The sequence below is a fragment of the Barbatula barbatula genome (genome assembly GCF_947034865.1).
Source record: "Barbatula barbatula genome assembly, chromosome: 23".
Classification (NCBI taxonomy): domain Eukaryota; kingdom Metazoa; phylum Chordata; class Actinopteri; order Cypriniformes; family Nemacheilidae; genus Barbatula; species Barbatula barbatula.
In genome coordinates this window covers 19,013,127-19,026,098 of record NC_136786.1, presented here as the reverse complement: position 1 = coordinate 19,026,098, position 12,972 = coordinate 19,013,127, and the positions used below count along the sequence as shown (strand labels likewise).

Genomic DNA, 12,972 nt, shown 5'->3' with positions numbered 1-12,972 from the left:
ACATTCAAATTCTAGAAAACAATCGTTGTGATGAAACATGAGTGATAATCTTGTAAATGTGAGGGTTAAAGCTCTTTGTTTATGTGTCATCATGTGGTTTGGTTTGGATCTTTCCTGAACATCAAAGAACTTCATCCAATCTGCCATTACTTGTCATTTGAGTGATGAGCGGGAGTCAGATCACACATGTAGGACGTGGAAGTCTTTTATGGGATTCTCTGATTCAAAGTGATATTGTAGAGAACTTTCAGCGGCTCAAACAGATGCTCACTGCTCTTAATGATGAACACTTGACGTGCTGCTCTCAGACACGTGTGTCTCTTTTCACATGCAGCCATGCAGTTTGGATGCTTTGAGCCTCAGACTATTAGTTCTATTTATCAGTCATGGAGTCGCATTAAAGTCTTCTTAGAATAAATCAAGAGACCATTTATAGGTTTGCGTTTAGGTAAAATGATCAATGTGTTTCATTCTGTGAACTGCCAACGATATTTCTCCCAGATGTCAAATACAAATATTGTTTCTTTTGCATTTATTTGCAGAAAATGAAACTGGAGAAAAAGGTCAAAATAAGAGAAAAGATGCTCTGTGGTTTTTACACCTCTAATACTGCTAAAAAGTATTATCACTTCAAAGAATTACAACAGTCATGTTTGTCAATGTGTTTAGATAAAGTAGTGAAAAAGTACTAACCTGAATTTTACTCGCAGTATTCATGCGTCTTGTCATGCTGTCAGTTTTTCACATTTTCACAGTCAACAGACACCGGACTAAAATGGCCACAATACATCTAGAAATGATGATAACATCTGTAGTCAATGTATGATTTATTTCCATTGTGCTTCTTGTTTTTCTATTTTCCAGTGAAATGATGTTTCTCTGATTTATAATGTTAGATGTTTTTCTATTTTCATTTTTTTATAAAACCTGTGATATGCATAGGTTTGCCTTTTTACAGAAATTTTACTCAATAAATACCTTTAATAAATACCCGTATTTCATAATACATGAACATGACAATATATATCTATAAGATCTGTAAACGAAAATGGCACAGAAAATAAATCAAACATTGACTACAGTTTTAATATTTGTTGATCTTTTCATGTCAAGTCATTTCTTTGTTTTATTTATATTTTATTACTTTGTTTATATTTTATTACTTTGTTACATTTTTGCATATTTTCTCGTGTCTGTTACATAATTTTTTTTTTGAGAAATATAATTTGTCACTTTTTCAATTTCCTTATTGTGCTATAATGTGTTCTAAACAGCTGCTTTGCAACAATGTACATTATGAAATCTATTGTTATAGAATTAAAATGGAACTTTCATGGAGAGAAACCAAGTTTGTGGTTAAAACATTTGGAGGTATAACCAAACTCTTTGGAAAGTCTGATTCCTTGTGAATCGGTTCGGGTGAACAGTTCATAAGTGATTCATGTTCAATGATGATACAAGCTGCTTCTATGGTGTTTTTAAGTAATTTACCAGCTCGATTTTTTGTCCATTGTGTTTTGACCTTTTGCATTTTATAGACTGACTTGCACTCAATCCAGTGACCTTGAGGTTGTTACCAGTTGAACACCAGACCGCCATCTAATCGGAATAAAACAGTCTGTACCTGATTGGAAATTCAGAGCTGGCCTTTCCAGCAGGGAGTAGTTAGCTGAGAGTTAATGCGCTGTTCTGAGAACAGTGTATCAGTTTGTCTTTTACAATGCCTCCAGGACCTTTAGGTGGTCTTCCAGCATCCAAGACAATATGCTGCATGTGTTAACTCGTGTCCTGACCTTCATATGTGGATGACATATCTACACTGGCCTCCGGGCATTAAAGGTTACGGCGGATATTCAGAGTGAGTCACTCACGTCTGCGGCATCATCCAAGTTTTTCCTGCATCGTCTGCAAGCGTGACGTTGTTTACCTGGTGTAGCGTTCGAATCGGAGCAACCGACCCTGAGCTGATCTTGTGTTCAGTGAGTGATGTTCTCTCTGACGGAAATCTAAACTCTTCCAGGTCACCACCTGGGACTGGACCAGGGCGGAGAAATCCTTTACCGTATTTGAGATCATGTTCAAGATTCTGAAGGTATAGTCAAAGAACATCACAGTAAAAGCATCTGACACACGTTACAACCCTTACAGATGGTATCAGATGAAAACACATTCATTTTTTGTTGTTTTTAAAAGGAAAGACTACTACACTATTACCAATAAAGGTGCTGAACAATAGAAGAACCATTTCTGGCTGCCTTTCTGTTTAAAAAAACATTTCTGTTTCAATTTGTATTAGAAGAAGGTTCTTTAGACGGTTAAAAGAAAAAATGTAAGATGATAAATGGTTCTTTAAAGTCCCAGTGAAATAAAAAATGACTGCCTTTTTTCATGAAATACTGCAGCATTTATTGCAAATAGTTGATCGATGTGGGTCATTCTCATTTTAAAATTTGCGTGCCCTCATCATCTTCAGTTAAAATCTGAAAATGCACTTCCTTCCTTTAATGGCTTTCCATCTTAGATGACATATATTAGACGGCTTGGGCGGAGCATCCGTTAACTCCTCCCCTTCAACTGTGGCAGTTCCATTTTTATTCATCAAATCGCAGAGAAAGACGAAAACCACCGCCACTCATTTTCTGACGTGAAAAACATTTGACTCTACTTTGTGTTCGGTTTGACATCTATAGTTTTCATTTCCTTAATTCAAAGTAATTAAAGAAAAGGTTATAAAAAAGATCACAATTTACTAACCATCATGCCATCCCAGATATATATGACCTTTCTTAAGTTAAACAAAAACGTCCCGGTTACGTATGTAACCTCTGTTCCCTGATGGAGGGAACAAGACGTTGTGTCGAAGCCGACAGATGGGGTTCGCCCTTGAGAACCAATCGTCTCTGACTATTTTGAAAAGGCCAATGAAATTGGCGAATGAAATTTGCATGCCGGGCTCCGCCCCCGGATATCCGGGTATAAAAGGGGAGCCGGCGTGCTCATTCATTCACCTTTTGTGCTGAGGAGCCTGAGAGCATCTCGTGACTGCTGCAGCGGACGGCTATTGTCGTGGCAAGAAGGACACAACGTCTTGTTCCCTCCATCAGGGAACAGAGGTTACATACGTAACCGGGACGTTCCCTTTCTGTCGGTCTCTCGACGTTGTGTCGAAGCCGACAGATGGGGTTCCTATGGAAAACGCCACGGCACTAGCCGCGTCACGATCTCTAGCGAAGCGACGTTGACCGGCCTGGGCGAGCCACACGTGAGCGCTATCGCGAAATTTGTAACCTTCCAGTGGGCAGGCAGGGGCTCCCAGAGCTTTTGGCAAAGATGAGTAGCCCCTGCCCTCTGCCAACTCAGACGGCCCCATTGGCGAGGGCCATCCAGTCGTAGGGCTACTGGGTAAGCGCTGTTCCTTCAATGAGGACGTGCGCTACGGAGACCACTTCCCACCCTAGGGGGGAATACAGTGGAGACACCAACATGGTCTCACCAAATAGGGGAGAACTCATGGGAGGTATGTGCGGAATGCCGCAAGGTGGATGTCCACCTGGGGAGGTCATGGGTTGCCACGCGGGGAACCATCTCATGACGACATCTCAGACGGAACCACCCTAGTGGGGGGTTACTACGTGTGGGGCACTAGGTCCGGTTAGAGCTATATGTAATAACTCAGCTTGATACCCGGCCATAGGCGGCAGGGCTGCTCCGCCGAGCCCGCCGCCCTGAGTGCTATTGATGGATGGACGGACTGCCTATTCTTCACCCTTGGGGAAAGAAGGGAGGCAGCCCATAGCGCACTGGTCCACCTCAGAAGGGGAATGGCGCTATGCGCAGGCGTACGCCCCACGACTGCTGGTCTCACCTGCTGGCAAGACTCGAGCTGCCGACTCCCCACGGAGGTTGTAAGCCTCTGCGAGGTATAGCGTAGCCCAACCCGCAGCTCTACAGATGTCTGCCAGAGAGGCGCACTAAGCCGATGCCCACGAGGAGGTCACACCCCGAGCGGAGTGTACCGTCACTCAAATGGGCACGGGCTAGGATCGGCACGCCGTAGTGACGGCGTGTGCGACCCAGCGCTACAACTCTCCTCGGATACAGCACTCCCGTTGCTGACCTCCATAACAGACAAGAGCTGCTCAGGGCCTTGAAGCCCTCAGTGTGGTTCGAGTAGAGGCGCAATGCGCTTACTGGACACCCCACGTACAGGTTGGGTCTTTCTCCCGGTGTGGGAGCGCCTGCAAGTTCACCACCTAGTCCCAAAGGGGGGCGGCGGAACTTTGGGCACGTAAGTCGGCCGGGGTCTCAGGATCACGTGAGAGTCACCGGGCCTGAAATTTGGCAATCGGTGGACACGGAATGCTTGCAGGTGCCTCACCCTCTGGATGGACTCGAGCCCCAGCAGGAGAGCCAATCCCCCTCGCAGAACGAGGAAGGGGCTCTCGGCAGGGCCCGAAAAAAGGGGACCCAAAGGTCCACCTTAAGGTCCCAAGAGGGTACGGGGCGCGGACGAGGCCTTAGCCCCTCGCGCCCTAGAGGAACCTAATAATCAGGTCATGCCGCCCCAGAGGCTCACCAGCAACTGGTACGTGATAACCGCGACAGCGGGTACCCACGTTCCAATGTGGAAGGGGAGATTACTCCCCAGCCTCCCCTGCAATAGGACAGCACGTTCCTGAGCGAGCAATTCCGCGGGTCTTCTCCTCGAGAAGAGCACCAGGACGAGAAGGGGCGCCACTTAAAGGCATCCAGCCTTGTGGGCATGGCCCTTGCCTGAGTGACAGTCTCCACCACTGAGGGGGGGTAGGTCATCCAGGAACTCCTCGTCCCATCCAGGAGCCAGACCCAGAGGTCCGGCTCGAACGCCACAACGTGTCCATCCCCTGCGAGTAGGCCCTTCGCCAGGGGATTTGGCCAGGGGGAGTTGTCGTCAGGAGTATTAGCTCCGAGGACCAAGTGTAGTTGGGCCCGTAAGGCGCAACTAGCAGCACTTGATACTCCCTTCCCAGACCTTGCACAGGACCTGCGCAATGAAGCTCACTGGGGGGAAGCGTAGTTCCGCTTGTCCCGCGGCCAGCTGCGCGCTAGGGCCTCCGTGTCGAGGGGGGAGCCTCGACCAGGGAGTGCCCAGCGGCACTGGGGGGTGTTCAGGGAGGCAACAGGTCCACCTGTGCCCGCCCAAACCACACCCAAGCCGGCCGCAGTGGTGGAGTCGTCACTTCCCACGAGGCGTCAACTGACGAGAGAGCGCTTGGCTGTCTGGTTCAGGACATCCGGTGGTCATGTGACCTGCAGGGGCTTTGCCACCTGCTGTCTCCACTGGAGGCTGCGCGCTAGGGCCTCCGTGTCGAGGGGGTCCTCGTCCAAGGAATGCCCAGCGGTACTGGGTGGTGTTCAGGGAGGCGACAGGTCCCCCTGTGCCCGCCCAAACCACACCCAGGCCAGCCCGCAGGGGTGGAGTCATCACTTCCCACGGGGTGTCAACTGACGAGAGAGCGCTTGGCTGTCTGGTTCAGGACGCCCGGTGGGCATGTGACCTGCAGGGGCTTTGCCACCTGCTGTCTCCACGGGAGGAGGCGTTTTGGGCGAGTTGCGATGACTGCAGCGAGCGAGTGCCACCCTGAGGTTTAGTACGCTACGCCGGTCGTGCTGTCCGGGCCAGTATGCTGGCTCTGCACGAGAGGCCGGAGCCTCATCAGTGCAAGCAGGACAGCTAGCAACTTGAAGGCAGTGATGTGCCAACGCAGGCGGGGGCCCGTCCAGCGACCCGACACTGCGCGCCCATTGCACACCGCACCCGCACCCCGTAGGGAGGCGTCTGTCGTTCCACGACCGGCCTCAAGACCTGCTCGGGGTTAGGATGCGACGGTAGCAGGTGTAATGACGATACGCCTACTGCCGGTGCGCCACGCTCTCCAGGGAACTCATCTCTGTAGTCAGTGCTGTCGCGGTCCCATGTGCGTCAACCCGAGGGGGACAGGCCACCCCCGAGGACACCATGCCCAGGAGCCTCTGAAACTGATTTCAGGGGACCGCTGGCTGCTGCCTGAAAGTTCAAGCAGCTCAGCACTGACTGTGCGTGCTCGTGAGCGAGCACGCCGTCATGGAGACAGTGTTGAGTTCTCTACCAGGAAAAAGGGGGAGCTCCGCGCCAGGGAGAGCTGCTCTCTTTTTCCCGGCTGACCCGTTTACTGACATGCCAGCCCCTCGACAGTGCCGAGGGAACTGTACATGAGAGTATGCGGTCAGTTGTCATGAACCACTCCTGGCGTCTGACAGACACCAGGACGCGCTTCTGCGCCTCCCGAACGGCACCCTTGCAAGGTGCTGCTCAAGGTATGCAGCGACCCCTGGTTTTGGGGATGATGAAGTGCGGCTGTCGAAGCCACTGGACATCTCGGCCGAGGGGACGGTTCGATCGCCTTCGCCAGAGGGGTGGCAGCCCCGGCCTGGAGCACAGGAACATCCCTGCCTCTGCTGAGGTAAGAGGATGCCTGAAGTCCGGCGGAGGTCTGGCGAGCTGGATCGAATGCCGAGACGGACCACACTCCCAGCCACCGTGATGGTTTGAAATGCTAACCAAGCACCCAGAGACCTCACAGGGGGGGCTGCGATCTACTTCATCAACCCGCGGGGGTTGGTTCAATGACTAGCAGTGCTGTTCTCCCCGGGGGGAACGGCTCCGCTAAATCACCTGCCAGGCGATGGCGCAGCTCGACGCACCGTCGAAGCGAGAGTGCTGAGGGCTGCTTTATACTCGTCATTGCGTGCCGCCACGACGCAACGTCGAGTTGCCGAACACCATCTTTCAGAGGGTGAGAGCGGCTGCAAGTGGGACCCAGAGAGAGACCTCTCCTTGTGAGAAGGCGGGCACTAGGCCCCCGAAGGGGCCCAGAAGGTGTTTGGGACGCGGCAGGGACCGCCCCAGTCCGACCATCCAGCAACCCAGGCTGGGTCGGGCCCGATGGTTCAATCTCTCTAGGTGGTCCTTCTCTTGACGTCCTCCTCCGGGGGGCCACCTGCGGGGGCACCAGAACCGGAGTCGACGCTGGAGAAGGCCAGGGCTGCTGGGGGCAGACCACGTGCGAGACCTCGACGGCCGAAAGGCGGCCGGGTCACAGCAGGCCGGTCTGTTTCTACACTGTCAAAAGGCTGCTGGAGCAGTCCTTGACAGCGCCACCAATCAGCCGACCTTGCGAGAGGGGAGTCGGGAAAGTGGCCTTTCTCGACATCGCCCCCCTGCGCAAGATTGGGTCCGAGGCATCTTTCCGGGCCACTGATGTGGACATCGTCCGACCCAGCCTGCGCTGCCACCGCGGTCCCCGGAGGGCCAGTCGGCGGCGGCACTACTTGGGTCGGTCTTACCCCGTGGGGCTCTCTTTAGCGCCCTGGCCTGCAGGAAGGCCATGCGTAAGAGTGGAGGCAGCTTGGTCCACGGCACTGCCAGCCTCAACACCAGAGATGTTGAGACCTTACATGCCCTGGACGGTGAGTCTAGGTCAAGCCCCCCAGGTGGCCGCCGTCTGCGGATACCCGCGACTGCATGCTCCACCCAGGGTGCATTGACATAGTCCCTAGCTGCCTCCCCGCCCCGAGGGAAGAGAGGGCGATAGAGTCAGCTAGACGGAAGCGCGCCGAAAGGGACGCTCCAGGTCTTACTGAACTCCTTATGCAGCTCGGTAAAACTTGGCACTTGAGCCGGGCCCAATGTGCGAGTACCCAGCCGCGAGCACCAGGGCTGCACCGCAACCCGACGCTCACGGCGGTCCGAGCGAGCATGGCTGACATCTTGACGTCTGCTCTCACCTGTGCTCGACCTCCCGAGGGAGGGAGCTTCAGGGAATCGCCAGAGTCTGATGCCAGCAGGTCGCGCTCCGATGTTGCAAGAGACACCTCATCTCCACGGCTCGTGTCCGAGCGCGTGGCTGAGGAATAAGATGGGTTAGGACCATCCTTGGGGACCTGCTAAACAAGCGAGACGGGGCGCGAGCGGTCCGCGAGCCGACCGGCTGACGGATTAACGCTCACGATAATCCCCACATCACCCTCGCTGCTCGCCGCCGCTGACGGCAGGGCCGTAGCCGCTGCGGTCACAGAACGGGAAGCAAACGAGGTGGTGGCTTGCTCTTGACAGAACGTAGCCAACGTGACGCAACGTCTGAATAGCCGTCCGCCCGCAGTGACGCAACGTCTGACTAGCCATCCGCGCGCAGTGACGCAACGTCTGAATAGCCATCCGCGCGCCGTGCGGGCAGGACGAATCCACGAGGCTGCCACAGTGATCGGACCCCCGAACACTTGCGGCAACCACCGTGTCCGTCCCCGTCCTCGATGAGTGTACTGCACCCAAGAGATCAGCGGGCAATGCCACGCTGAGGAAATTGCTCTTTTAGAAAAATACCTCAGGAACTGCCAGGACGCCCAGGGGAATCTCCGCTGCACCGCGTCGTAGAAATCGGCAATTCGAAGAATGTCATCAGATGCGAAGGCTCCGAAGAACAAAAGGTGAATGAATGAGCACGCCGGCTCCCCTTTTATACCCGGATATCCGGGGGCGGAGCCCGGCATGCAAATTTCATTCGCCAATTTCATTGGCCTTTTCAAAATAGTCAGAGACGATTGGTTCTCAAGGGCGAACCCCATCTGTCGGCTTCGACACAACGTCGAGAGACCGACAGAAAGGGAACAAACAATATTATATTATTATTTGTATCTTCTTGTGATGTCTCATGACAAAATATGACATCACAATGTAAAGTCATGAGACAGGAGGATAACTAAAGGTGTTTGAAGTATTAGTTGGCCACCATGTTCAAAATATGAATCATTTTCTTTCACAAACATATTTATTAACCCACTGGATTTGTTTGGGTGATTTTAATGATCGATGAATGTGCTTTTTGGAGTTGAATCCCCAAAAGATAAAATGACACAATATTCTACTGAAGAAAGAAAGTGATATACGTCTGGAAAGACACGAGGAAGAGTAAATGATGGGAGAACCTTCTTGTTTGAGTAAACTATTCCTTTAAAGAAACATGAACTCTTCTCGTCCTAATTCCTACTGAATGTTTTTATGTGGATGGATGTCAGGACATGGAGCTGGTGGACAAACGGACGCATTGCTTCAGCGTTCAGACCGACTCAGGGGAGGACATCTTCTTCAGCGTGGAGCTGGACTGCGAGCTGCTTCTCTGGGAGAAAGCCTTTCAGATGGCAACGTTCTTTGAGGTGGAGCGAATACAGGTAGAGAAATCTCCAGCGTCTGCTTCAAGCAAAGTTAACCCAATTCCAACTCGTCCTAATTAAGTTTCACTCAGAAGGACTAAATGAAGCCGTGTGAAATGAAACGAATCTGAACGAAATGAAATGAAAGTGGACGAAATCCAATGAGGGAATTAAAGCAGCTTTGTTGCGTCTAGATCGCCGCGTCCTCTCGGCACGATAAACAGAAACAGCGGCACGCAGATCAAATTGTGACATAAAACAGCACCTGCTTGATAAAGTTGGCTGCATTCTGAACAAAACAACCTCGGAGTGATGCGCGCTGTGCCAAAAGAGTTTATCTGATGTATGTTTTAGAACTTGCTTAAAGAAGAAGACATTCATTTAGACACGGTTGTCTCATTCTGAAATCAACTTAAACATATTCAGTTGTGGACAATTCATTCAAATATAATATGGGGAAATCATTTTCTCAACAAATTACTACCTACCCACAGATATAATGTCATTTACACAATGACTAACATTTCTACCTGTAATAACGCTTTTTAATGTACTTGTTTACCAAAGCTTGAAATATTATTGAAATATTAAACATTTTATTGAAGAAAACAACAAAAACTCAAAGGTATACAAGTAAGTTGTGAAAGTCAATTGTGATGCATCAGTTTGAGATTTGATGGAAATCGATTTGTTGTGTTATTCTTGGTTAGACGGTGTTTATAGACAGATTAGATAAAAAAATTAAAGTATGACAGTTTTTTAAGTCCACAAAGTGGAAAGTACACAAATCTGAAGAGACAGCAATAGATTGATGTATTATCTCAATGTCAAGTATATTTCACAGTACAGAATGCAAAACACTGAAGCAAACATTTGTTTCATTAAAACTATAATATTTTTTTATTTTTAACATCTTTAAAGTCATCATCGAAAAGGCTATATCCTTATTGGTTACTTAAGTCACGTAAAATATTCTGATCTGATACATGAATCTTATTCATTCCCTATGTAGAATATAATTAAAGCAAATTAAGAAGTGCCTTTAAAATGATAAATAAAACACATTATCTTGTGAAAATAAAGAACGTCATTTGATCATGCACACGTTCATTTCTTGTGCTAAACTCAAAAGTCAATACCAGGATGATCTTATGCAACTGTTCCACATTAGCAAACAGTGTGGCGCAAATAAACTCGTTGCCAGTTTGTTTCATTAAACCAGACAAGCGCGTCAGCGTCGCCATGATGCCTGATGCCAAAAAAATATTGTTTATTTTTCTCCTGAAATAATTATGTACAACACTTAATGTCCTAATTAAACATTTAAGAGATAAAGATGTTTGAATCTGCCAATTTGTGTTTTGCCTCATTAATGTTGCCAAATATTTCCCTTTTCAGTGTAAAACATACGCATGCATCATGGACAGTCATCTCATGGGACTCACTGTTGACTTTAACATGGGCTTTGTGTGCTTTGACGCCGCATCAAAGGTACGTCGAGAAGATGGGGGTTCTTAAAATAAGATCAATATTTTTTTATTATTAATCAATTAAGTAGAATAATACAATTCAGCCACTTTTTGTGAAAGAAATTCCAGCTACTAATAACTTAATCTTCATTCATATTTTTTGCAGGTGGTGCTGTGGAGATACAAATTCTCTCAGCTTAAAGGATCTTCAGATGACGGCAAAAGTAAAATCAAGTTCCTGTTTCAGAATCAAGACACGAAACTCATTGAAGCCAAGGTACTCTGTTTGTAGTTTTATATGTAACTTTAATTCATATCTTATAGTCTCTGTAGCTATAGCTTTTTAATATATTGTAAATTAAATCGTATTTTATATCTCAAATATTTTGTCTCTGTGTATTTATGGAACATCACCAGGAATATATATATCACACATTTAATGTTAACCTCAATTCTTAGCAAGCTATTAAAATAAATCGTAACCTTGCCGAAGGAAAAACAGTGTTTTATTGCTGAAGCAGGTAAAAATAAAAGCTAGTCAGCTAGATTACAGTTGTAGTTTTTAGTATTCAACTTCATATTATTTTCTCTTTTAAGCGTCGTGACTTTCATCTACCAAGTTTGATTTGATATTTGCTTGAGGGTGCCTTGCGTTTTCTTGCTTTAGTAGATTTACAGACGTGAGCGTTTCTTTTTCTGACTCTTCCAGGAGCTGGAGTTCTCCAATCTCTTCGCGGTTCTTCACTGCATTCACGCGTTCTTCGCCTCCAAAGTGGCTTGTTTGGATCCCATGTTCGTTAGCAGCCAGAACGCTGCCATGGCCGCTGGGGTCTCCACGGCCCCCACCTTAACCACCACCTCACACATATCGAAAATAAAGTACACGAGCTGACAGACTCTTGTGTCATTTTCTCCGTTCAGAAGATCAGAGGAGAGGAACTATCCTTTACAAAAAAAACGACTTTAGGTTGTGAAGGAATATGAAGTTTTTTGTGCGGACAAGTCAGGGGAACGAACTGGATTTGACCTTTACGTTGAAGTTTCAAATGTGGACAGCAGTGCCACAGGATGACAGCGTCTGGATATACCGTGGATCCTTTTAAACTGCTGTTACTTGATCTTTAGAGAATAGGACTCCTCACGTTTGATATGACACTATATATGTTTGCATTAAACTGATAGAAACACTTTTAGGATATTATTGAATCTGGTTGATTGACGTGAACCCTTTATGAATTTGCCATGGTGTGCACCAGAAATGTTCTCCAACCTTTGGTCCTGAGATTCTTTCATTTTTTCAAATAGACATTTATTAACCCAGTCAATTTAGAAGAACATTTAAAGGGATCCTTCACCCTAACATGAAACTTCTGTCATCATTTGCTCACCGTCGAGTTGTTCCAGTTCTGTATAAATGTCGTTGTTTTGATGAACACCGAAAGATATTTGGAAGAATGCTTATAACCAAACAGATCTCGACCCCCATTGACTCCCATAGTGGGAAAAACTACACTGGTGGTCAAAAGTGCCCCAGAACGGTTTCCTGTCCCACATTCTTCAAAATATAGATTGTGTTCAATAGAAATAGAAAGTAGTTTTTCCTACTACGGGAGTCAAATCTTAAGGTTACAAGCATTCTTCCAAATATATTTCTCTGTGTTTATCAGATTTGGAACAACTGGTGAGTAAATGATGACAGAATGGTCATTTTTGGGTGAAGTGTCCCTTAAAGGGTAAGAAATGAACAATCTGAAGCAATCTGAATGTCCTTTGCCTTATATGAGGCAATAAAATCAAGAATCTAAATGTGGCATCATTTTTAAATCTAAAAACAGTGATATCAAAAGACTTTTATCTGACTGCCTAGAGAAACCCAGAATGGGGAGTGTTTTATTTTCATACTGTACCTATTTTGCTACTCTTTAATCCTTTATTAAAGGTTTGTGTCTGTAAAGATGAAATGAATGGAATTGTATGATGTGTACGAAATCACATTTGTACTATCTCAAGGGTACGTGCTAATAAATGAACGGATTGCCTTTATTTTGACCTTCTTCTTGCCTTTATCTGAGACAAATATATTCATACATACACACTTGTCATTTATTTATGGCCAACATAGACTATCATTCTGTTAAGCGGCTACCTGAACCACAAACCCTTAAGAGTTAACCATTATCAAAAGTCAATGATTTGCTCTACACCTATGAAATGACTTTGGTGATGTCAACAAAGATGAGAGAGCCGATTGGTCCAAATATGTGATCTAGCATTA

At 47.4% G+C, this 12,972-nt stretch overlaps 1 protein-coding gene across 2 annotated transcripts in view; it reads left to right on the top strand.

Moving 5' to 3' along the window:
* sntg1 (syntrophin, gamma 1) overlaps positions 1 to 12,739 on the top strand; it is a 36,483-nt gene extending 23,744 nt beyond the window's left edge. For both annotated transcript variants that reach the window (XM_079487985.1, XM_079487986.1), the window contains exons 15-19: positions 2,021 to 2,092; positions 9,094 to 9,246; positions 10,627 to 10,719; positions 10,864 to 10,974; positions 11,407 to 12,739. In XM_079487985.1, the coding sequence (XP_079344111.1) occupies positions 2,021 to 2,092; positions 9,094 to 9,246; positions 10,627 to 10,719; positions 10,864 to 10,974; positions 11,407 to 11,589 (612 nt within the window). In that variant the 3' untranslated portion in view covers positions 11,590 to 12,739. The remainder of the gene's footprint in view (positions 1 to 2,020; positions 2,093 to 9,093; positions 9,247 to 10,626; positions 10,720 to 10,863; positions 10,975 to 11,406) is intronic.
* Positions 12,740 to 12,972: the final 233 nt, after the last annotated feature.